The following is a 25286-nucleotide window of genomic DNA, read 5'->3' as shown; positions in this document are numbered from 1 at the left end:
AACTGAACAGTATGTGCTTCATGATTTATGCTATCAAATACCACTTTTTAACCCAACTCCAATCTGACCAGATATACAGAATCAATTACATTACCTCCGTCCCTTCTTAGCCCTCTTACTTCTAGGCTCCTCATCTCCTCCCTCCGCATTTCTTCTCTTCTTCCTACCCTCCTCCAGCAACTTCTGCATACCCTCCGTAGCCTTGAACCTGGGATTCGAAGGATCAATAGCATACTCGTGACTCTCAAACACAGCCTTGAAACGATCATCGTCAACATCCATGCTAAAGTCCTCCTGCAGACCGCCGCGAGACTCTTTCGCGAGGGCCTTCTTCTTGGCCTTGCCCTTCTTCTTCTTGGCTTTCTCGGCGCGCACGATCTCGTTCATGTCGAAGTGGTCCAGGTGATCAACTTGTTCTGCGTCCACGTCGGCCATGACCTTCTCGAGTTGTTTCTTCTGGGCTTTGCTTTCGGCCTCAGCGGCTTCGCGGGCTTCTCGCTTCTTGAGACGGTCGGCTTTGCGGATGGAGGTCTTGGATGATGCTGCGGGGTCTTCGGCGGCAGTGAAGAAGGGATCGTCCAATCCAAGGTCTTCTGTCTCGCCTGCGGGAGCCTCGACGACCTCCTCTTCCTCCTCTTCGGCATCAGGGTCCTGGCCAGCACGTCGAGCTCGTGCAGCTTCGCGCTTCTTCTCCTTGCGCTCCTTTTCCTTTCGGATGTACTTCTCAATTGTTGTCTCCTCTTCAGCTGTCTTCTTGGGTGCGCTCTCTGACAGAGCAGGGGTGAAAGTAATCTCCATGTCGCCTACGGGGGCGTTCTTGGAAGACTTGGTGGGTTCCTCAGATAGACCCAAGGCGGCGCGCATTTTCCGACGCGCCAACTCCTTCTTGGAAAGCTTGGGCTCGTCCTCTCCCTTTTCTTCAACAACCTCTTCTTCCTCTACGTCGTCATCTTCGCTATCGCTTGCCAAGTATGCGCGGAGGTCGTTCTCTTCAATCTCGTTGCGACTACCACTGAAAGCACGGTTGATTGATTCCTTGCGCGATGCCTCCTCAGGATGCATGTCCCAGGTAAGCTTGACCTTGGAGCTCTGAAGGGCATTCGTCACGAACTCAACAGGCTTGTATGACTCGGGGACCTTTTCGCACTCGTCTCTGGGCTCGTCATCGAAAGTGACATCGTCGGGAACGAATCGAAGATCAAGGAAGTTGGAGGATGATTGGTACTCTCGTCCATCGACGGCTTCGTAGAGCTTCTGCGCAACCGCTGGGCTTGAGCAGACCATGACGGCGTAGTAGTATCGTAGACGGTCGAGCTGGTAAGATCGTAGCGCATCACTGTCAAAGTCCTGATCATCACCCTCTTGAAGCAAACTCTTCTTGATTCGCTCGTCTCCATCCTCACTTTCCTCATCGCTGTCATCCGAATCGTCGTCCGAGTCGTTCTTGGAGTTCTTGAACAATTCTTTCGGGGGTCCTTCAACTTCTTCCTGCTGCATGCGCTCCTTGCCAAATTCGCTAGGATAAACTGAAATCTTTTCGATCTTGCCACCTGTCTCGGGAAGGAAACTGTTGAAGAGAGCCATGAGGTCTGTGGATTTAACGTGGTCCCAGTCAAGATTGACAATGGCGATTCGATTCGTCACCTCTCCAGCCTCGGCGTCGTTTTGCTCGTCTTGGAATCGCTGCATATCTCCCTCGGTGTCGACTTGCGCGCCACCTTCTTCTTCGTCAGAGTCGGACTCTTCCTCTTCAGAATCAGAATCATCTTCAGAAGATGAGAAGCCACCGCCTCGAGCAGGATCGTATTTCTCGTGCGCCTTTCGCAATTCTCGCTGAACGACCTCGTCATCGTCGACCTCAATGTCTTCTTCCTCCCCTCCCTCCTCCTCCTCGTCTTCTTCTTCTTCTTCGTCCTCCTCGCGATACAACCTTTGTAGAGCCTTCTTCTTGGAATCCGACTTTACTTTTCGGCCATATCGATCGACCTTGGCGGTAGCAGTGAACTCATCATCCTTGAGCATGCGCGAGAATCGCTTGTCGATTGTGGTTTTTGTCTGCTTCTTCGAGGGCAATCGGAATCGGGGATCGGTCTCGAAGTCGGCGAATCGCTTGTCAGCGATTTGACTCGCCGCAGGAGCAGCCTTCTTCGTTTTCTTGTCGTTTTTCATGTTGACTTGACGAAGCTAGTTATGATGAATTCGCGAAGCTTGCTTGAGTGGAGGGGCAGAAAACAGTTGGATTCAATTTTTTGGCGGTGAATCTTTTCTGCCATGGCGGTAAGCTTCTTCTGGTCAAGCGCCCCACAGTCGGCCATCGGTATCCCCAGGCGCCGAGCCTTTTCCAAAAAATTTCCAGCAACTTTGGACTTGGACTTCGATTTTGGTTTGCGCCAACGACAAGGTCTAGAGAACATCGCCTCAATTCTCTTCATCTTTATCGTCGCGACTTCCCGCAATGCCTCCTCATGCGCGACCTGGGCGAGGGCCTAAACCCCAAAAGAATGGTCGAACTGAGCAGCGCCAACAGAAGCGCAAGAGAGATCAAGAGGATCTTCAGCAGCTTCAACAACGAGTGAATGATTTGGTATGTGGATATAATTTACGACAATCTCTTACTCCGGCTAATGCGATTTCAGGACCCTAAATCAGATGAAATCAAGAATTTCTCCCATCTTCCTCTCTCTGTACCGACCGCCACCGGCCTCGAAGCCGCACATTTCCAAACTCTTACCGATGTCCAAGCTCACGCCATTCCACTGGCCCTCAAGGGCAAAGATGTCTTGGGAGCCGCCAAGACAGGAAGCGGAAAGACTCTGGCATTCCTCGTCCCCGTTCTCGAGAAGCTTTACCGTGCTCAATGGACCGAATACGACGGACTAGGTGCCCTTATCATTTCTCCCACTCGAGAACTCGCAGTCCAGATCTTCCAGGTGCTTCGAAAGATTGGTACAAACCATGTTTTCTCTGCAGGCTTGGTCATCGGTGGAAAGAGCATGAAGGAAGAAGCGGAACGATTGGATCGAATGAATATTTTGATTTGCACACCCGGTCGAATGCTCCAGCATCTTGATCAGACAGCTGGTTTCGACGCCAACAACTTGCAGCTCTTGGTTCTGGACGAGGCAGATCGCATCATGGATATGGGTTTCCAACATGATGTTGATGCTTTAGTCGAGCATCTGCCCAAATCACGACAGACACTCATGTTCAGTGCCACCCAGAGTAAGAAGGTCTCGGATCTTGCTCGTCTTAGTCTGAAGGACCCCGAATACGTCTCTGTCCACGAAGCAGCAGTCAGCGCCACCCCTACAAACCTCCAACAGCACTACATCATCACACCTTTGACAGAGAAACTTGACACATTATATGGTTTCATCAAGGCCAATTTGAAGAGCAAGATTATTGTCTTTCTGAGCTCAGGCAAACAAGTTCGATTTGCATACGAGAGTTTCCGTCATCTTCAGCCTGGTATTCCTCTACTACATCTTCACGGTCGCCAGAAGCAAAGTGCGCGAATGGAAATTACAAGCAGATTCACATCCGCGAAGCAATCGTGTTTGTTTGCGACAGATGTCGTAGCGCGAGGAATTGATTTTCCTGCCGTTGACTGGGTTATCCAGGCCGATTGTCCTGAGGATGTAGATACATATATCCACCGAGTTGGAAGAACAGCTCGATACCAGAGCAATGGTCGAGCTGTGCTATTCCTCGACCCTAGCGAAGAGCCAGGAATGTTGAAGAAGCTTGAGCAGAAGAAGATCCCTATACAAAAGGTGAATGTCAAGGAGAAGAAAAAGAAGAGTATCAAGGATCAACTACAAAGCATGTGCTTCCAGAACCCAGATCTGAAGTACCTTGGCCAAAAGGCCTTTATCAGTTACACACGGTCAATTCATTTACAAAGAGATAAGGATGTTTTCAAGTTCAACAAACTAGATCTCGATGGCTTCGCTGCTAGTCTTGGTCTCCCTGGTACTCCGCAGGTCAAGTTCAGAAAGGGCGAGGATATCAAGAAAATAAAGAATGCTCCCCGTGCTGGCATGTCTAGCGACTCTGAGATGGAAGAAGATGGCGAGAAGTCAAAGAAAAAGAATGAGGTGCGCACAAAGTACGACAAGATGTTTGAGCGAACAAATCAAGACGTTCTGTCAAGTCACTACAACAAGCTTGTGCTTGATGGCGATGAGAAGGCGGATGATGACGAAGGCGATTTCTTGTCAGTCAAGAGAGTGCTGAAGGATGATGATCTAGACGACGAGGCAAACAACGCTTTCAAGAGCACAGCAAAGATCATTGATGGTCTAGGTGGTGAAGAACCGTTTGTGGTCGACTCAAAACGTCGTGAGAAGGCTCTCAAGTCAAAGAAGAAGATGCTCAAGTTCAAGGGCAACTCTACCAAAGTCGTATTCGACGATGAAGGTAACGCTCATGCTATCTACGAGCTTAAGGACGAGGACGACTTCGCGGGAGAGGGTCCAGCCGAAGAACAGCGTCGCAAATTCGTCGAGGACGAGACATCGCGTGTCCGAGAGGCAGATGTGGACGACAAGGCTCTCGCCAAGCAAAAGCGTCGCGAGAAGAGAGAAAAGCGCAAGGCGGCAGAGAGAGCAGAGCGCATGGGCATTGTATCAGACGACGACGGCGACGCACCCATGCTGCACAACGCAGACGACGGCGAAGATCCTCTGGCGCTTATGCGTTCGCTGCCAATGGGAGACGACAGATCGGACAGCGAGGAAGATCGCGAGCCGCCCAAGAAGAGAGCCAAGAAGTGGTTCGAGGACGATTCAGAGGACGAGAAGAAGAGCAGGGGCAAAGGAAGGGTTATCAAGGTGCAGGACGAGCCGGAGACTTTGGAGGATCTCGAGGCGCTTGCTACTGGATTGCTGGATTAAGGAGGTGGATGGGCTTGATACCCTTTGGAGCCTTGTATATAGGGATAGACAAAAGTTGCGAATTAAAATGCACAGGGTTAATGTTCAAGTTTACGCTCATGAAGTGTCTGTTGGAAAATTGATTTATGCTGTCGTCAGAAACGTCATGATTAATTTGTAAATAGCACAATTGTCAGCAAAAGTTATCTAGTCCCTCCCATACCAGCTCCACGCTTCAATGCTTTGCGTATAATTCACACTCCCATACAAGACTTTGTACATGAACTAACCACTTATCCCCAACGCCCAGAAAGCACATTGAAGTCTAAACTGCGCCAACAGATTTATTCATCCATTGGTTTTGTCAGCAGCTATTCCACCAAGTTTCCAAATAATCGAATACGATAAAAGCATGTATGGTCTACCGCACCGTAATTGCCCATTGATCGAACGACGATCTGATCTGTGCCGATTCCGAGGTTGGAGAATTGGTCTTTGATGTGCTGTACATGGACGCCATCGTTTAACTCGTTTCCGACATACTCAAAGTCGCTGATCTTGACGAACTGGTCAGATAGGGGAACAGACACGTTCCGATTTGTCGTGTCGTCTCTGAACCAGTTGGCTGTTATGGCAAAGACTTGATCACGCTCCATTTTGTCTTCGAATCTAGCAAAGACTTCGATCTGTCGCGGTCGAGCCAGGGGATCTGTTGTAGCGTTCTTGTTAATGTGTTCGATGACAATATCAGTGGGGACGACCAGATGGCCAAGATGAACGGAAATTCTGGCACCATGGTATCGTCCGCTGCCATCGATGTCATGAACTGAGCAAAAGCAGTCGCCTTCATCTTGCCAAGGGAGAAGTGCTGCCGCGGCAGGGAGAGGATGTAAGCCAGAGATGCCGCGCTTCAATGCTTCTTCAGTAGCGATGCCCTTCTTCCATGGATCCCATACACTTGTCGTGAGATAGTTATCAATGGTAGCTCCAGCACCAACCGCAAAGAAGTTGACCTGGTGCTTGAGGCGTGTGTTCCAATCTTCGTGGATCTTCGCCTTGGCACCGACTCCGAGGACTTCGTCCGATATAGTCTGGACAACGATCTCTCGAATGAGCTTCCTCATCTCAGCGTCCGATATTCCCTGTGGAGCCATCAATTGTGCAGTACGAATCGACTCTTGAATGTGACTCAACATATCCGACTTTAGCTCTTGGAGCTCAGCTTGAACTGTTGTCTGATGGGTTGCCAATTCATTCCCAAGATGCTTTATGAATTCGCTTCGAGTAACAACTGTCTGGTTCTGCTTGCCAAGTTGTTCATTGACGATCTGGGCGATTTTCTTGTCGAATCCAGCTCCTGATCCAGCAGCTTTTGTCTTAGCCATTGCCTTTTCAACGAGCGGTTCGAGAATCTTGTTGTTGTTCTTGAACCATTTGTCCCAGAAATTAGGCAGCTTCTCTTCAATACCGCTGTCGACCACTTTTGTGAGCTTCGCCTGGAAATCTTTGTCTTTACCGAGTCCAGCCACAATAGCCTTCCACTGCTTTTCCGTGGAGATCTCGAAGTTTCCACCCTTCTTCTTCATGTTCAAAAAGCTCCCGCTCTCTTTTAGATAATCTTGAAGACCATGGTAGAACTGTTGAGGAATAGATGGTTTTCCATTGACGGTTTCCATGGTGATAAATTGAGGGAGTTTTGCTTCCAGCTTCTCGAGACTTTTCTTCTGGTCGCTGAGTTTTGACGTCAGCTTCTTGACTGCCTTTTTTACTTCATCCGTAAGTTGAATGTTGTTAATGGGAGTCTCTGCAAAGACATCATGCTCATCGTCGTCCCTGCTCCAGGAAGGCCATGAGGGCAATGAGAACGATGGCATCATATCTCCGACGTTGTGGACAAACCCAGAAGGGCTTGGGATGTGGAAATCACCTAAGCCAAAATTTGGAATGCTCGGTAGAGATGGTTTCACAGCTCCCATGCCTGAATAGAGGAAGACTCCCAAAAGCAAGCTAACACCGACCATGAGAACGGTGTAGACAACTCCTTCGATCTGAGAACCTCGGATTTGAATACCAGATAATCTGTCGAGAAAATTGACGAAATGATCCATAATCTTGTCGACCAACCATACCACAGATTGTAGATACGTCATGGGGTTTAGTAACTTCCACCAATCCGTAGGGCCACCATTGTTGTATTGATCATCGTCAAAATCGTCAAAGTCATCGTCTTCACGCCGTCTCCAGATCAGATTGAATGGCCAGAGTGTTGATAACCAAGCAATCTGTTCCCGATACCATTGACGCCACGGCTCTATTTGGGGTGCTCGTTCTCTCTCGGCTCTCTCGGCTCGTTCACGAGCAATTTGATCCTCTGTTTCTTGAATCTCTCGCTGAATGTCCCAAACACGCTCTTGCGGATCACGGGGAATCTGACGGGCCTTTTCAAATCCGCTTGATTGCGAAGCAGGCCTATCAATTCTAGAAAAAAGACTCTGACCTCCGCTTGTTCTTTGGTCTCTCCTCTCAGGAGCAGCGTGTCCAGATAGCTGTTGTGCTGTCTGTCGACGGCTTGGGTTGGCAACGGTACGTGTGGAAGTCTTCTTTGTTATTGTACGTGCCTTTCTCGCATTGCCTCCATATCGGGTTTCCCTCTCGATATCGTCTTGATCGCTTGCAGCAGAGCTTTCACTCTGCTCGCTGTCTTCCACTGCCGGGGGGTCTCGCGGCCGGGGCTGACTTTGTCGGGTTTTGTTTGGGGCTGGTGTGTTCGCCGAAGTCCTGTTTCGAGTAGGAGGCACATCCCTCTTTTCCAGCTCGTCTTCTTCTAGTTCACGCGACTGCTGCCGTGTTTGTCTCGGTATTTGGAGTGACGTTTGTTGGGTGTCCCTAGGTCTACTGGGCTGCGTCTCAAGATTGTGTTGCTCGCTTAGACGAGATGGCTGTAGGCTGCGCTGTACAGACGTATCTCGTTGAGCTCGATGGTTTAGGCTGGGGGCAGCAAGTTGCCTTTCAGTACTTGCTGTCAAGGATGGCACCGATCCTATTGTTGCATCTTCGTAGTATTCACTTTCCAACCCAAAGCTTCGTGAGCTATCATCATCTCTCTCAATCGCTAATTGCTGAACATTGCCTGTTGCTGAGCGTAATGTATCTATTCCATGTTAGACTTGTCGAGAGCAATGTCCATGTCACTCACTGTCTCTCGATGGACCTGCTTCATCTGCCCTTGAGGGAGCTGCCCTTGGCTTTGCCGGCCGAACAAAGTCTTCCTCATCATCGACGTTGTTTGCAAGGGCTTGATTGACGGCACTGCCCAAATCCATGCGCTGAAGACCAGCTCCCACTTTCGGCGGTGGTTCAGCACCAGAGCCATATGTGTACTGCCTCCGTGTACTGGGCGTTCCTTGCAGGGCCGGTAAATGGGGCCTCACCAACGTATTCGGCGGCTCATTCGTAGATTGTTGCTCGGGCTCCCGGCTTGTGAGGCGGGTAGTACGTCTACTGACTCTGGGAGGCATGTTTGAGGTGGAATGTGAAGGTTGAGTGAAGTTGGTGTGAACAGAGGATTGAACAACAAAAAGATTTCAGTCTGAAAGAAAGGGTCCCTTTTTGTTTCATGAAGTGTCCGTTGTCGTTAAGATGAGGATGAGGCGTGAAAGTGGTCGTTCTTTGTTCTCTGAGATGAAAATAGCAGCACTGACTTTGTGCGTCTACCACACAGAGGTATCAGAGCAACACCAGAAAATAGCTCCCCGCCTCTAGTTGTGATTCACAAAGACGGGTCTGCCGTGCGCCAGCTTGACTGGCCAATCTTAGCGCTGAGATGTAGTCAAACACAACAAAGAAACATGTTGGTGGCGGTGAGATTAGCAAACAATGAGTCCTGGCAGGTTTTTCAAAAGGCTGGCGATGATGGCAGTGCAATAATTTCGGTATCGGCGATGAGTTCTTTTTGCTGGCTTGTTGAAATGCGTCTTTCTTTTTTTGTCGGTCCTTCTTGTGATGCTATCGCGAAGATGCTGTATGCAGCCGACGCGATACGCGCCGAGGATTAGGCGGCGCAAATCGAGAGGCTGGTTGTACGTGATCACGTGCGCTGGCGTCGTACAAAAGCTGCTCCCAAATTACAGTAAAGCTGCATCAAGATTGGTTCAAGAAATTCAGCTTAATAGACCTCAGGCAGATGTACTGCCGTGTTAATTTCAATTTACCTCTAAAAAATCAATACCAATTAAAGTGCGCTACCGTTCCATATCCCGCCGCATCTGATCGAGACCAACCCAACTTCACTTAGAGTTATTAGTGAAGAATCGAGACTTGCACTCACAGTCCATTAAAGTCTCGACTCTGAGCAAAGTGCAAGATAAGTTCCTCTAAATTTATATGAAATGAGGGAAATTCGTTAGCATTCTCTAAGAATATCTGCATTCCTTCAGATTCGTGGCCGATACGAGAAGCAATACGAAGTCTCAGAGACGGGTTTAGCCATCGGAGAGAGCGCTATCAATGCATGGATACATAAGTTAGAGGAGTCATTATTCATGAATGGACAACACCAAAAGTTTACTTCTCCCTTAATTGCCAACTACGCGATGCATTGTTTCTTAGAGTGCAGGTTGATTAATTACATCCATAATACGACAGAGAATGTCAGAGATATAATAAATATTACGAGGCCCGTACTCCACAAATACCCTGCCCGCCCACCATGATCGTCTCTTCGGTCCAGTTCAAGCCGGGTAAACCGTCGTTAATACGTACAAGGCCGTTGTATGGAGCGCATATTGTAAACTCGATTTTTTTGAGTGTAATCCAATCGGGCCTATGCCATGCTGCGATATTATTTGCCACTCCTTCTCAATCATTCGACTCATTCTCGCGAGATCTGGTATCGACAGTCTAGTCGTTGCTGAGACTTGAGCCTCAAGCCCCGAATAATCCTCCATGAGGCATGGGCATGTCAAGATCCTTGAAGTCCCACCGCCATTAAATTAGCAGCGTCAATCACATCAGCACGAACCCCCTCCTTCTAATGAGCGAGCCTAGCGAGCCCAAAAAAAAAACAGCTGCCCCGCCATCCCCGACAATTCCCCCCTACCAATTCATTCATTGACCTTTAACCCCGCCATCCTTCAACGCAACCCGCCTCCTCGACTTCTTTTTGCTTTGTAATTTTTCACCGCAATCTTGAATCGCTCAGTCAGACCAAAGAAATCCGTTGAAAATGCCTGTTGGAACTGTTCTCGTCACCGGGTACGCCACTCAATCATCCTTTGCGACACTGACCCCTCTTATTGGTCTCGGACATTGTCTTTGTTGTCGCAAGCTTCACGACACGGATCATACGGTGTCGCAATGGACAAAGGAGCACCAGCTAACGATTGATCCTCCAGTGGTACCGGCTATATCGGCTCTTTCACCACTCTCGCCCTTCTTGAGCACGGTTACGATGTCGTTATCGTCGACTCCCTCTACAACTCTTCAGAGGTTGTCCTAGACCGTATCGAGCTGATCTGCGGTCGCCGACCTTCCTTCTACAAGGTCGATGTCACAGACGAGAAGGCCATCGACGAGGTCTTTGCCAAGCACCCTGCCATTGACAGCGTCATCCACTTTGCTGCTCTCAAGGCAAGTCACATGTCAACCAAGGCGATCATCCACGACTAACACCATCCAGGCTGTCGGAGAGTCTGGCGAGATCCCTCTCGAGTATTACCGTGTCAATGTCGGTGGCAGCATCTCTCTGCTCCGCTCCATGGAGCGCAACAACGTCAACAACATCGTCTTCTCCTCCTCCGCTACTGTCTACGGCGATGCTACTCGTTTCCCCAACATGATCCCTATCCCTGAGCACTGCCCCATTGGACCTACCAACACATACGGCCGCACCAAGTCCATGATCGAGGACGTTATCACCGACTTCATTAACGCCCAGCGAAGCAACTTTGAGAAGGCCGGTAAGGAGTTCAAGCAATGGAACGGTGCTCTGCTGCGATACTTCAACCCTTGTGGTGCTCACCCCACTGGTATCATGGGTGAGGACCCCGCTGGTGTTCCTTACAACCTGCTTCCCCTCCTCGGAAAGGTTGCTACTGGTGAACGTGAGAAGCTCTTGGTATTCGGCGATGGTGAGTTTACCTAGTGCATAATTGCTGCGCAACTTCTAACATCTGGTAGACTACTCCTCTCGCGACGGTACTGCCATTCGAGATTACATTCACGTTGTCGACCTTGCCCGCGGCCATCTTGTCGCTCTTAACTACCTGCGCGAGAACCAGCCCGGTGTCAAGGCGTGGAACCTGGGTTCCGGCCGTGGAAGCACTGTCTTTGAGATTATCAAGGCCTTCAGCAAGGTCGTTGGCCGCGATCTCCCCTACGAGGTCAAGCCTCGACGACAAGGAGACGTTCTCGATCTCACTGCCAACCCGACCCTCGCCAACAAGGAGCTCAACTGGAAGACCGAGCTCACCATGGAGAAGGCCTGCGATGACCTTTGGAAATGGGTCAGCAACAACCCCAAGGGTTACCGACAAGATCCTCCCGCTGAGATGGTTGAGGCTGTCAAGTCTTCCAAGGCTTAAAAATAGAAATAATGATGACCGAGGCCACCCTTGTGCAAGCAGGCCTCTTGCAGTTTACGGAGCGAGATGAAAACTTCTTAAAAGATTTATGTTTTTTGGTCATGGTTGAACCATCCATATAGCATTATAGACAGACAGCGCATTGAAAATGAAAATGAAAAGGCTAGACTTAATCGATTTTAATGAGCAACTTTCCAATCGTCTTTCGGCTCTCAATGTCCTGGTGTGCCTGTGCCACGTCCTTGAGAGGGTACACTTTGTGAATGGTGAGTTCGAGCTTCTTGGCCTTGATGAGATCGAAGAGCTCGGATGTGTACTTTTCGAGATCAGCTCGCTCGGAGACGTAGCCGTTGACTACGGGGCGCATCAAGCGGACACACTTCGGTGTAAGTCGGAAGAGGCTCACGGGGTCCACGGCGCCGGACTATATTTTTGTTAGCTTGAGATGCGAAAGTTGTTGAAATACACTTACAGCGTTGCCGAAAGAGATGAGGCTACCCTTGGCAGCAATCATCTCAAGATCCCCGTCGAAGGTAACCTTGCCCACACCATCAAAGATAACATCCGCACCATGACCACCAGTGATCTCCTTAACCTTTGCAACAACGTCATCATGAGAGTTGATAACCCACTCCGCACCATTCTTCTTCGCAAGCGCAAGCTTCTCCTCTGAACTCGCAGTACCAATAACCTTGGCACCGACAATTCGGAGCAGTTGAACAAGTAGAGTGCCTACACCTCCAGAGGCAGCGTGAACAAGAACCCATTGACCAGCCTTGACCTGACCAGCTTCACGAATGAAGGTCCATGCTGTGAGACCTTGGAGGTAAGCAGCGACAGCTTGGTCAGTGGGAACCTCGTCAGGGATTTTGACAGCATCAGAAGCGTTGACGACACTGTACTCAGCGTATGCGCCCACGGTTCCCATGAAGACCACGCGCGTACCGTTCTCAAATCCCTTGACAGAAGAGTGAGCGTCAACGACAGTACCAGCAGCTTCACGACCTAGCGTAAGGGGAAACTGGGGCGCCTTGTAGAGACCACTTCGGAAGTACGTATCGATATAGTTCAAGCCCGCAATCTGATTCTTGACGAGGATCTGGCCCTCGCCAGCTTTAGGAACAGCAACATCGTTGAACTCAAGGACTTCAGTGCCGCCGTTCTTGTCAATCTGAACGGCCTTCATCTTGGGAGGTACAGGCGCCATTGTTGCTGTTGAGAAGTGTGATGTTATTCTGGAGATTCGCTGGATGGGGATTGAGGGTGTGAGTGATTTTGATATGGCGCTGGTTCTGAGCAGGGAGCGACGGAGAGGTTGAGCCATGAGGGTGAGTGTCGGGACGGGGGATTATTAATGTGTCGGGTCGGAAGAGGGCGGTTTTGGATGGAGGAGTGGTTCGGAGGTATAGCGGGGACTGGGGACCGGGCCCATGATGGCGGGGTAATGATACTGAGGTGATTGCACGTCATGATTGCGGTTTCGGATATAGATAGAAGAGAGGAGATTTTGATGTGAATATCTCGAATTATATTGCAGGGTCGATATGCTACAAGATAGAGTGCTTACTCGGCTGAGTGACTGGTAAGATCCGTGGTCTCATTGCTTACAGTTCCCCTTCTACAAGGCAGATGACACTGCTTTGACACGGAGAGCCCTGTGTCTATCCTCTCATTTGTATCCAGTATTTATACATATAGAAGCACCCCATCAGCAGTTTCCCCTATGCTACTGGGTTGAAATAAAGCCAGCACTCATAAGTCGACAAGTTTATGTTAAATCTCGTCCAATATATCGATTAAACTGAGCTGTGCTGGTGGACGGCTAAGCTCTTAGCCACATCACTTACACAGCAAGTACGCTACCCTGTAGCCCAGCACCGACATTAAAGATCCTCATACTTGGTCAGTCTGGGGCCCGAAACGAAATTTAAATGCCCATCTATACTTGCAGTGGAAATAATAAGGAGCCTTCAATCTCAGAAGCCCATTGCGATAAATCTGCTTCACTATTATCGCAAGCCATTCAATGATGATCCGGGGCCTATGATATTACAAACAATGCTTCTTGGAGCTAATCTGCACCATAGTCACAGATACGCGGATACGTTACGCCTGGAAGCCTGAGGGTGTTCTCTTGCATCCTTACGCGTTCTCGTATTGCTGGAATATACCAGTGTTACAGCGCTTTGATCAGATGAGTCCCGTGATGCCTCAGCCAATTTGGAATGAGCGGTCACGATTTAGATGGCCCCCTTCAATGGTAACCGAAATGACAGCTTTATGATATCATGAATTCGAAGTGTGTAGATTGGCTACTACTTCAAAGCAAATGCCGAGTGTGGCTTTGCCCAAGTTAAGCTTGCGCATTGCTTGTTTCAAGGCTGTTGCGAACTTAGTTGACAGCTAATATGGGCACGCCAGGGACCAGGTCAGTCCTGAACGAGCCTGCATCTCGATTGTTGATCAGATCGTCATGCTAGTTCTCAATGGGTTAATCAACGTGATGCCATTCATGCCATCTACTGATTTCTGCCAGTCAGTATTGAATCGAGGACGTTGACTATCAGACCAAGTATTGGATCTAGGGTAAACGATTGAGTAAGCATACTTACGGTTACGCCTCCCTTGAGTCAATATACGGTGACACCGACTAAGTCAATCAGAAAAGAAGAAGATGACGAATAGATGATAAGGAAGAGAGGAAGTAAATTTGTTGTTCCATGAGTTGTAAAAGAATGTTCGAAATGCTACCCCCAAAGGGCTTAGTCCTCGTCAACTACAACGTTGTTCCAACAGTTTGGCTAAACTTCCAACGCTAATTCTATGCTACTGTACGCGAACCACGAGAAGGATCCTTCAAACATCAGCCCATTCACAACTCGTTTACAGAAGTTCTCACATTAGTCTCGAAAGAAGGTCTCAATTAGGTTGAGGCGACGCCAGCATACGCGTGGCCAGCTCCTCTTGGACGGAGGCGTCGGTCCAACCTCCGGACGGGTTTATTCTTAGGCGTCGCCCGAACTGGCCTGTTTACGGCCTAGTGATCGCCGCGAGAGTTTTTCAGCCAGGGGTCGGGGCGTTGGTTTCATGTGTCAGTGGCAGTTGGAGCAGATGTCATGACAGAGGATCGTGGCAGTGCAGGCGGCTTGGCATGAGAAGAGCTTCGCAAGCTCGTTCAGGGAGTGTCCCTGTATGCGTGCGTCGGAGGATTCTTATTGAGGCCAGCTAATTGTATTGAGATGTTCATTGGGGCGATTGAAAAGATATTGCAGTTGAATTAGTGATTTGCGACCATTGTTTCGTTCAATGCTGGGGTCAGTGGTTATCATTAGACCTTGGGCCGCTATACGTCACCTCAATTAGAGTGCATGTTTTAGGGCGTTTACCTCAACGACATGGCATCCACTCATACGACAACAGGCCGAGAACGAAGTGTAATTTACGTTAAACAAAAGATATTCTACACTGCCGAACTTGATGCGACTGCGTCCTTGAGCTTGAAGACCAGTAGTACAAGTCTATAATGCAATTGAACCTTGAAATCAAGACTACATACAAGACATCGGGTCTCATTGGAGGCTCATGTCCAGTGAATTACACAATGTGACACCCAGACACATGTGGGGTGTTGCGGCTGTGGCTTAGTGCCCACACAGTGGGGTATCACAGCCTTCAGGCTCCCCCCGGGCTTCAGGCATATTCTGTAGCACTAAGAACCGCCTCCGACTGGACCTCACCTCGAGACAAAAGGCGAGGCCACTGCACACTCGGTCAAGCCAGGAAGTACCGGGTCGTGTTTTGTTTCCTCCATTGTACGATAACAATATCATCGCAGCCTTGTGAGGGTTTGACTTCTATTCTTCTCAACCACGCATCATTCATCCATCTCATTTTGCATTCTTTCAACTACTACAACAAACACGCATTCACTATTCGATACCCAGTGCAACGCAGTCAGATTGACAGCATTCAAATCGAGTCTGCATCCGTCTTCCAACAGCTTACATCATCATTGACTCGTCTACTCGCCAATTCAAATGATACCCGCATCTTAAAATGAATTCCTCGACGGTTAACGCCCGACAGAGGCGCATTATCCAATTATCACAGCAATGGGGTTGCTCACTACCACCCAATGCCCCTACTCCTCTCACGCGACCACCTCACCCAACCTCTTTCCGAACTCACGGTGATGATGAAGTCGCTGAGGGCCTGCTGCAAAGGCGGTCCGCTGAAGTCGCACAGCTGCGACCTAAGAGTGGTTTGTCGCGAGCCTTCTCGTCGAGTAACCTGAAAAAAGGAAAGCATTGGGATACCAAAGAGATACTAAACGTCTTGAACTCCTGGGTCGACAGTTCAGGCTCGCCCGGTGTAGCCGAATCTTTGATTGCGAAATTGGCTGCAGCCGGTGTCGACCTAGGTGGTATGCAGACTCAAAAGCAGGGATTATTAAACAGAAGAAAAAGCGTTGAACATGGCCTTGATCGAACTCGCCTTCTCAAGTCCGCAATCGAACGAGACCAGCTAGACATGGTACATGTGCTTATACCGCATGCTGACCCATTGACCCTCGATATTTGTCTTCCAGCTGCGGTAAGAACTAGAAATGCACGAATCGTGGAGGTCCTATTGAGGTATGGAGCAAATGCATCCAACACTGCGGAGGGGCAGGACGAATTCCGCAAAGCGTGCTCTGTTCCAGCTTTATCAGAGATCGCATCGCTCATTCTAAGATCTGATGGACGGCCGGAAGAAATATGCACATCGCAGGCGCTTACCGACGCCACAAGAGCACAATGTTTCGACACTGTTTTACATCTGAGTCGTTCCACCGCAGACGGGAACTACAATAACGCTGAAGCTCTCAAGATCGCTATCAACGACCAGCGAAGAGATATTGCAATGGCAATCGCCACGGGAAACAAGTCGCCTCAAAGTCCCGGCCTCGATGAGGCTTTCGAGCAGCTCATGAACAACACAGAACTAGAACCACGGTCAAAACTTGACTTTGCTGAGCTTTTGCTTTGTTGCGGCGCTCAGGGCCCTATACTGGAAAGATCACTCGAAGTGGCCTGCGAGACACAGTTCTTTGACATGGCTGACCTTTTGGCTCGTTATGGAGCTTCAATCGAGCACAACGACGCTTCTGCCCTCAAAACCGCCATTTCAAAGGGCCAAACCAGCCTTGTGGGCTCTCTTCTCAACGGATCGTCCAAGATTGATCCTACGTTGGCATCAAGTTGTGTCCCTCTGATTCCCGAGCATGCAGATCCTGGAACTCGACAAAATTTGCTATACTCGCTCCTCAGACGGGGAGCAAATGGCGACGTCCTGAATGATTGTCTCATTCTAGCTGCTCAAGCTGGGGACGCTCATTCTGTAGAACTTCTACTCAACCCTCACTTTCGCGAGCCACCCAGTGGACAGCAAAATGGGCAGGTAAAGCCACGCATCACTAACCGTCACGCTGTTGCATCGCCTGATTATCAGAGCGGAGAGGCCCTACGTATAGCAATCCTAGCCGGAAATGCAGACATGGCAGCCAAAATCCTGTTTGCAAGACCTTCAAACGAAACACTTACCGCAATATTTCCTCTAGTTAAGAGCCTCCCCCCGACGGATCGATATCGTATGGTTGAGATGTTCCTAAGGGGAGCTCTGACCGGCCCAGCTTTGCACAAGGCTCTTCAAGATGCAATCAGCGAAGACCCTTCCCGGAGAGATGATGCTCTGATCGATCTTTTACTCAAGTATAATGCGGACATCAATTATGACGACGGAGCTGGACTCACCCAGATCATAAATCAGATGGACCTGGGGTTATTCACCAAATTGATGCAAAACGCTTCTCCTCAGACAGCAGCTGCGCATGTCAACAATGTGATGAGTATCGATAACCACCAAATCAGGTACGAGATGATGTCAATGCTGTTTAACGCAAGGGCGAGCGTCGCTGGACAACAGGTTGCGGAAGCTCTCCTTGCGAATATATCGGAAATACCTGTTGACATGTCTCTTCTTCGACTTATCCTTGAGCAAGGAAGGCCAGACATCAACGGCCTCAATGGCCATATTCTGCAGAAAGCCGCCCAAACCCCTGACCCCAAGGTTATTGATCTGATCCTGACCTTGGGCAAACACAACCATGACACCATCTCTGTTTGTCTCGAAGGACTAGCAAAAATTCCTTCCAGCGAGAACAAAGCGTGGAAGCTTGATGTTATTCTGACCAGATCACCCAAGAAGATCAACCTGGATGCAATGCTTGTGCATGAAGTCCAGACTCTTATCGAGGACACATCTGGCAATGCCTCGTTCAAAACACTGCAGAAACTTTTGGACCGCGGCGCCGATGTGAACGCTTTCCAGGCAAGAGCACTATGCAGTGCGGTCAAAGAAGCGAAGGACACGATAGTTGATACCCTGTTCGCTAGTGAGAAACCACCGACAGCGGCATCACTAGCATTCGCTCTTCCGCAGGCCCTAAAGATCTCGGATCCTATGACCCGCTTGACTTTCACTAAGAGTCTCGTAGAATCTGGAGCCTCCCCCCGTGAAGTCAACAGAGCATTGATCCATGCTATTAGCCATTTCACCACAGACGTCGCTTTGATATGCGTTCTAGCCACTTATGCTGATGCGTCTGATGGAGAAGCCCTGACACTCGCTGTTACCAGAGAGTCAGTCGAAGCCTTGGATCTTCTTCTCTCACAGCTCAAGCATACGGACGAGACCAGAGATTCTTGCTTGGATCAGGCGATGAAGATCGCCGACTGGACGGTTCGTCTTATTATCTGCAATCGTCTAGCAAAATCTGGCGTTTCATCTCAGGCAGCCTCTAACGCTCTGCTTGTCGCGGCGAGGGATGGTGATCTCGAACTTGGAGATATTCTTATTGCTCATGGTGCCAGTATTTCCACCAACGGAGGTCAAGCTATCATTGAAGCATGCCGCGGCGGTTCTGTTGAAGTTCTTGATGTGCTTCTCAAGTCCAATGCAGATACTCAGAAGATAACATTGGAGCGTGGATTCCAAGCTGCGACTGAGGTTAGAGATTTGAACAAAAGGGCAATGGTCTTCCAGCGCCTCCTCAAGAGGGGTGTTTCTGGAGAGGTTGTCGACATTCAGCTCGTTTCAGCTGCAAAGTACGGCGAAGAGGGACATGAAGTGTTGCGTGTTTTGCTGGCAGCGGGTGCAGACCCCAACTACAGTAACGGCGAGGCGGTTGTGGCAGCAACCCGAAGTGCCTTTGTCGGTAGTCTTGAGTTGCTGTTGGGATTGTGGCACGAGGGCGGTAATCAGGTAAGTTTGACAAGTCGTTTGGAAACGCTCTCGCTAACGTGTTTGCAGAAAAAGGCATCGCCTCCGACTTTGGTTAGGGCTATGAAGGCAAGCTGGAAACTGAACCAAGATACCAGGCTGCATATAGTCCAAGATCTGATGAAGGCAGGTATGCCAGCTGTGGATGAAGTCCACATCGCCTTGAGTAAGGCAGTTGGTGAAGACGAACCAGATGAACGACTAATACAGGTCTTGCTTGATTCTGGAGCATCGCCGTTCACAAATGGTTGCTTTGCCCTTACCCAAGCTGTGCAAGGTGTCAAGGTTGCGGCACTAGATCTTCTCCTAGGCAGTAAGATCGACGAGGATGAGATACTCAAGCTTTTCGAAAACGGATTCTCAGAGACACAGTTCAGCACATGGTTCTCCCCGAACGGTCTAGAGGTTGCAAAAATGCTTCTAGCGAAAGGGGCTAAAGGAGTGGCTGTCAGCAATGCTTTGGTACAGGTGATGAAGAATAGCACAGACGAGACTGAGTCATTGGCTGATGAGTTTGTTGACTTGTTTGTCGCTCATGGAGTCGATATTGACTTTGAGAATGGAGAACCCCTGATTTGCGCGGCATCCAAGGGTAATGCCCATTGGACAGAAAGGCTGCTTGCTTGCAAGCCATCACCACAGACCCTCACGCTTGCTTTTGAGCGTGTGTTCGATACGGCAAGGTCACCTGATGAGGTACTGAAGCTGTTTGAACTCTTTTCGGGATATCGCGATGGAGAGGTCGGGCTAGATGTCATGACGCGGAGTGCTGGGTCTGATCCGATTCTCATCAGGGCGATTTCACAGTATCCTAGGTCGACAGAGCTGTTGCAGACGTTGTTGGATGCTGGTTTCTATCACGATCAGACAACAACATATCGTATCCATGACAGCGTGGAAGAGCCTGAAGAGGTGACGGTGCTTGCCTGGGCAATTTCTCAGCCACAGAAAAAGGTCAGCTCAGCACTGATTAAGATGCTGATCCAACGTGGTGGTAAGTCTTTGATCATTTGCTCATCGCAGACTCATTTCTAACCTTTATAGCGAACGTCAACTTCGAGACAACAATTAGTCGAACCACCCCTCTTATGATCGCAATCCAAGCTCGCCGACCCGATATAGTTAAGGAACTACTCATCGAAGGAGCGAGCGTCGATATCACCGATGCCATGGGCAGAACACCTCTTGCGATGGCCACCGATATTGGTGGTGAGCTGTCGACTCGCATGATGGGCAACTTACTGGCATTTGATCAATCGAAAGATGATGGATCACTACACAACTCCGCTAGAGAACTCAACTTTGCAGCAGTATCAGTTCTGGTGGAACATGGCCATCATCCTGACTTCCCTAGTCCACTACACGATGGAAGATCTGCATTGGGTGAAGTCTGTCGCCATGGAGCAGGGTCTGGTAAAATGACGGCAGATGCAGAGAAGCTCATGCAGAAGGTAATGACTTTCTTGATTGACGCTGGCTCAGATTTGACCTTGCAGTCGCATGGAAAGTCTCTGCTTCTTCTTTGCTTCGATTCTACAGACCCTATTGTCACTACTCGCAGCTTCTTGAAAGTGGCTATGTGGAAGGAGATCAACAAACCGTTCAACCATTACACTGATGGCGAGTTTACGTATTCTCCGACAATGTACGTCAGCAAAGTGATGCCCGAATCGGATACTCGAGACCAGCTTCTCAGCCTTCTTCGGGCGAACAGAGCAGTGGATGTCTACTACGCCAATTCTGGAGACCAGCCTGACGATGCAGTTGGTCTCCCCAATGATATGGTAGTCCAAGAACGCGAAAGAAAAGCCAGATTACGACGACTGGCACTTGAAACTGAAGACCACGCTATTGCGCTCGCACGCGCAAAGGAAGTGGCCAGTGTGGAGAGAGAGATCTGGAATCACAAGGCGGAGATCGAGGATGCCCGCCGTCGCAGACTTCACAACGAAGATATTAATGCAACACGACAAAAGGCTGATCTTGAAGAAACGCTCTTCCTCGCAGCTGTCAAGAGACGACAGTTGGAGCAGAGCAAGGTTACACAGTCCAGTCTCGAGCGTATCCAACAAGTCGCCGCAGCTGAACTCCTAGCCGAAGAGACCAGACAACAGAAGATGATTGAGTGGGAATCTAAATTGAACTCTGAACGAGCCGGCAATGCGCAAGCACTTAGTAGTCTACGCATCAGTGAGCGTGAAGAGTTGGAACGAATCGAAAGAGGCGCAGACGAAAGAGTCAAGAGGAGACTCGAGGCACAGAAAAAGTTGGTTGAGACGCAGGAGAGATTGGCAAAGAGACTTGCTTCAGGACCTGGAGGGGGAGCAGATGCCAGGAGGCAGATTGGATTCGTGGAAGAGATTAATTAACCCTTTAGTATCCAACATAAGCATTACTGGCAGGTTTGGGGGAGATAGGCGTTGGGTGTTTTTATTATCAGATACCTCTTATAGCTTATGATGAGATGATCTTTCTTTTTCTCCAAGACTAGAACTTGCCCGTTGGCTCTCGAGTACAGCTCTGGCAGCGCTCAACCTGTCGGTATCTGGGGTCAGGCCAAGGTTTGTGCGGTCCCCAGATGCAACCCTTTTCTTGGCTTCCTCCAATATTCTCTTTTGTGTTTCTTCTGGCAAAAGGGTATGTTTCACCATTAGTGGCAACCTCTGCCCCCTGTCTCTCTCCTGAACCCTTTTGACGACACGCCCTGACTCTTCTGGTCTCTGCTTCTTCTGCAGCTCGCCTTTCATACGGCGCACTCTCGAATCGACTTTGCTGATGTTGAGCTCTAGTCTGATGGCAGATTCTAGGTCCTTTGCGGCAGATGCTAGGTCCCTGGCTTTGGATTCTAGGTCCTTGGCGGCGGATTCGAGCTCGTTGGTAGAAGATTTTAGCGTGTCAATGGTGTCATCGGTCGTTTTGGTGGTAGCCTCGATGTTTTCGGGCGTGTCAGTGAGCTTGGCGAGCATATCGTTGGTGGTGTGTTGGGAAGACGTCTCGTGACAGTAGAGGCGACGAGTAATATAGGTGATGAGCGATATGACAGAAATAATCTGAGATGTAAGAGAAGTGTGGGTAAGAGGAGGGTTTGGTGATGATGAAGAGAGGAAAAGAAAAGGATCAAGAGACGGAGGATGCGTCTCCTTTATATACCTACTTACCTACTTTACTTTATGGTGCCAAAGTTTAATAGTTCGTTTGTATTGGCAGTGATATTGGCTGTCTCTAGATTCCCATTTTATCAGCCTCATGCTGTAGTAATTGGTCAGACATTATGGGTTAACCTACAAGTTGTGAGGTAGATGTGTCATTTGCAGTTGAGACCTATGGCTGAGAGCTTAACCAGCAAAGAGAACTTGGCTGTTTATATTCGTTTTGGATCGACATCTACTTCTTAGGGCAGCGAGCCCAAATGATGCATACACAAAAGCTTAACAGGTATTTTTGGAACTTTGTATTCGTCTACACGTTGGTAACTGCACATAGAATAAACACGATTCACCAACTGACCAAGGACCACGATGAAAGAACAAGCGAGTATATTGTTTTCGGTTGGATCTCTGCCAACTGATATCATGTTTGTACAAATGTAGTGCCTTAACTCCATACCGACCGGTGACCGTAACACGCTTGAGCAAATCCACAGCTATGATAACGTACAGATGTAGATAACCCTTCCAGTAACAATCCCAAACAACAAATACCGTCAGCAAATAATAACACTCATGTATAGCAATTAATCCTTTCGTGCCATCTTGATAGAATCAGCACCAGTTTCCACAACGCGGAAAGCATCAGCATCGCCCTGTCCGCTCGCAGCCTTCTCATAAGCTGCCTCACTTCTATCGCAAAGAACGTCTAAATCAGCGTCACTGAGGACTTGTTCGCCCCCTGAGGTCTTGTACACTTGGCCATCCTTTAGAAGCAGAGCGCGGAGCGACTCGGGGTCGATGTCTTCGTGGAGATCCATCTTTTGACCCATTGACTTGAAGTTACCTTTCTTGATGACGAGTTTCTCAAGTCGGCGCTTGGCGTCGGCAGAGTTGAGGAGGGTTTCCTCAACTGTGTCTTTTGTAGCAAATCGGAATACGACAACGGGGCGGGTTTGGCCGATGCGATGGCAGCGGTCTTGGGCTTGAAGATCTTGCTGAGGGTTGAAGTCTGAGTCAAATAGAATCACCGTGTCGGCTGAAGCGAGGTTGATGCCCTGACCGCCTGCGCGGGTAGAGAGCAAGAAGATCTTGTACTCAGGATCGCTGTTGAAATCGGCAATTTGAGTTCGTCGACTCTCCTGCGCGACAGAGCCGTCGATACGGCAGACTTTCCAGCCGCGGAGTTCACGGCAGTAGTCTTCAAGGATGTCAAGTTGAGTAGTGAATTGTGAGAAGATGAGAACTTTGTGGTCGTCTTGGAATAACCGAGGTAGCAGACGATCGAGAAGAAGCATTTTACCGGAAGCGGTGACTATAGAGTCATCAACGGGAAGGTCTTTGGAAGCGATCCAAGGGTTGTAGAAATTGTGAGGTGAGTTGCAAACAAGTCGCAGCTGTGCTAGGGGGTTGCCGAGCTTCTTTTGAGCGATCTGCTTTTCTACGCCATGTCAGTGTATCCTTGAGTAGTAAAGGGGTAAACTTACTCGCAAGCTCAAAAGCCTCGGCCCGTTCGCGCTCCTCTGGTGTTAATGACACTTGATCACTCAAGTCCTCATCGTCAGAGACCATCTCATCCGCCAACTTTGCTTCAAACTCATCATCAGACATCTTCTCCTCATCTGAACCAGCATCTTTGTAGGTTCTTGTCTTTCTCGGCCGTCCACGCGTGCTCACTGGCGTTGACTGGCGAGTGGACTTGGCGCTCTTGGGCTCCGGCTCCAAAGACGCGGGAGCACCCTTTCGTTTACCCCCAGACTTGGGTGTCACGGGTGCCTCCTCGACCTTCGGGTCTTTACGTGGTCTGCCACGGCCGCGCTTGGCCATCATGACCGAAAATGCATTGGTTGCTGGCGCCTCTGGTTCGACCTGCTTCTTACGCGGGGATTCACGAACGGGGAGTGTCATAGTCTTTGGTGCCGCGACGCTGCTTGATCGAGACGTCTTGGCGCTGGCTTCAGTCGAATTGGTACCATAGATCTTTTCATGCACCTTGTCCTCTAGATACTGTCGGGTATCGACCTTTTTGTTGGTAAGCACGTTGTAAAGATCTGTTTGCTCCTTTGTCATGGGAGCGAAGAGCACGTATTCTCTCTTTTTAGGGAGGTAGGCGGCTACATCCTGTTTGATGCGTCTCAGAAGCATAGGCTGAAGAATGAGGTGAATCTTCTTTACGAGCTCTTGCTTCTTCTGATCAGCGATGAACTCCTCTGTGCCCTGCTCATCTTCGAGATCAGAGAAGTCGAACCACGACTCAAAGGCCTCCCAGTCTGTGAAGATGTTGGGCAGCAGGAAGTGCAGTAGTGACCACAGCTCTTTGAGGTTGTTCTGAAGAGGTGTTCCGGTGATGAGAAGACGAGTTGCAGATGAGAACTGACGAAGCTGCTGGAACAGTTTGGCGTCTGCATTCTTCATGCGATGACCTTCATCCTAAGCTTCATGTTAATTTTATGTGGTCTGACCATGAGATAATGAGACTTACTATGATGATAAACTCCCAGTTGATCTTGGATAAGTTGTGCTGATCTCTGAGAACCATTTCATAGGATGTGCACACCACTGGGAATTTAGTGGTGGGACGGCCAGCCTTGAGATGCTTCAGCATTTTGGTCCTGAAGATCTTCTCACGGTCGTCTTTGTTGCCATGATACATGATGACAGGGATAGAAGGCGTCCATTTGGTAAATTCGTCCTCCCAGTTTGAGAGTGTGCTCAAAGGAGCGACGATCAAATGAGGGCCGAGATAATTCTCCTGCTCACGAAGCAGGGCAATCAAGGCGATGGTTTGAACAGTTTTGCCTGGGATAAGTCAGTACTCATGAGATATTCATAAAGTGAGGCTCAAACTTACCAAGACCCATCTCATCAGCTAAAATACCAGACATGCCCTGAGAGCAAATCTCGTACATCCATGTGAGACCCTCAAGCTGGTAATCTCTCATGGTGCCGTTAATCATGCACTTGGGTTGCTGCGCCATCTCCAGGCTATGCTCACCCAGGGTCTTGCCATCAAGACTGCTACCGACTCGGCCCAAGACCTGAGTCTTTTTGGTAAGAATATCTGAGAAAGCAGCTGACTTTGCGAGCAAGTCGTCAAGTTCTCTAGCCTTGGCTTCACGCTCAGACTTTGTCTCAGCCTTCTTCTTTTTCTTCCTCTTGAGCATCGCCTGTCGTCGCTTCTCCTCATTCCTCTCATTTTCTAGACGCGCCTCCTGCTCTTCCTTGATAAGCGCCTCGTCGGCACCTTCGAGATCATCTTGCTGTTCCGAGGGCGGCGAGCTGGGCACACTTGTAGGCAGCCGTGAGTTAGAACGGGCTGAGCTAGAGTTGCTCGGCGACTTGGGTGCCGCCATGTTGAAATGGTA

The 25286-nt window shown here is 49.4% G+C and overlaps 8 protein-coding genes across 8 annotated transcripts; 3 read left to right on the top strand and 5 right to left on the bottom strand.

Annotated features, from left to right (window-relative positions):
• Positions 1-90: 90 nt before the first annotated feature.
• Positions 91-2169, bottom strand: FMAN_10133 (uncharacterized protein; the record flags this gene model as incomplete). Its single annotated transcript, XM_041820773.1, has 1 exon — positions 91-2169. One exon carries the CDS (start codon positions 2167-2169, stop codon positions 91-93), a length of 2079 nt encoding a protein of 692 aa, XP_041686620.1.
• Positions 2170-2455: 286 nt separating this feature from the next.
• Positions 2456-4895, top strand: FMAN_10132 (putative ATP-dependent RNA helicase; the record flags this gene model as incomplete). The annotated part of the gene is made up of 2 exons (XM_041820772.1): positions 2456-2584; positions 2637-4895. The coding sequence occupies 2 exons, from the start codon at positions 2456-2458 to the stop codon at positions 4893-4895; spliced, it is 2388 nt and encodes a 795-aa protein (XP_041686619.1).
• A 350-nt stretch (positions 4896-5245) lies between these two features.
• On the bottom strand, positions 5246-8392 carry FMAN_10131 (uncharacterized protein; the record flags this gene model as incomplete). Its single annotated transcript, XM_041820771.1, has 2 exons — positions 5246-8025; positions 8071-8392. The coding sequence occupies 2 exons, from the start codon at positions 8390-8392 to the stop codon at positions 5246-5248; spliced, it is 3102 nt and encodes a 1033-aa protein (XP_041686618.1).
• A 1706-nt stretch (positions 8393-10098) lies between these two features.
• On the top strand, positions 10099-11455 carry FMAN_10130 (putative UDP-glucose 4-epimerase Gal10; the record flags this gene model as incomplete). The annotated part of the gene is made up of 4 exons (XM_041820770.1): positions 10099-10127; positions 10268-10478; positions 10552-11002; positions 11052-11455. 4 exons carry the CDS (start codon positions 10099-10101, stop codon positions 11453-11455), a joined length of 1095 nt encoding a protein of 364 aa, XP_041686617.1.
• Positions 11456-11624: 169 nt separating this feature from the next.
• On the bottom strand, positions 11625-12662 carry FMAN_10129 (uncharacterized protein; the record flags this gene model as incomplete). The annotated part of the gene is made up of 2 exons (XM_041820769.1): positions 11625-11879; positions 11928-12662. The coding sequence occupies 2 exons, from the start codon at positions 12660-12662 to the stop codon at positions 11625-11627; spliced, it is 990 nt and encodes a 329-aa protein (XP_041686616.1).
• Positions 12663-15511: 2849 nt separating this feature from the next.
• On the top strand, positions 15512-21144 carry FMAN_10128 (uncharacterized protein; the record flags this gene model as incomplete). Its single annotated transcript, XM_041820768.1, has 3 exons — positions 15512-18757; positions 18806-19769; positions 19820-21144. 3 exons carry the CDS (start codon positions 15512-15514, stop codon positions 21142-21144), a joined length of 5535 nt encoding a protein of 1844 aa, XP_041686615.1.
• Positions 21145-21222: 78 nt separating this feature from the next.
• FMAN_10127 (uncharacterized protein) lies at positions 21223-21741 on the bottom strand (the record flags this gene model as incomplete). Its single annotated transcript, XM_041820766.1, has 1 exon — positions 21223-21741. The coding sequence occupies one exon, from the start codon at positions 21739-21741 to the stop codon at positions 21223-21225; it is 519 nt and encodes a 172-aa protein (XP_041686614.1).
• A 767-nt stretch (positions 21742-22508) lies between these two features.
• FMAN_10126 (uncharacterized protein) lies at positions 22509-25274 on the bottom strand (the record flags this gene model as incomplete). Its single annotated transcript, XM_041820765.1, has 4 exons — positions 22509-23362; positions 23409-24351; positions 24404-24720; positions 24773-25274. 4 exons carry the CDS (start codon positions 25272-25274, stop codon positions 22509-22511), a joined length of 2616 nt encoding a protein of 871 aa, XP_041686613.1.
• Positions 25275-25286: the final 12 nt, after the last annotated feature.

Source organism: Fusarium mangiferae, assembly GCF_900044065.1.
Source record: "Fusarium mangiferae strain MRC7560 genome assembly, contig: FMAN_scaffold011, whole genome shotgun sequence".
Taxonomy (NCBI): domain Eukaryota; kingdom Fungi; phylum Ascomycota; class Sordariomycetes; order Hypocreales; family Nectriaceae; genus Fusarium; species Fusarium mangiferae.
The sequence above is the reverse complement of the archived record's forward strand: the minus strand, read 5'-3'. Positions and strand labels throughout refer to the sequence as shown.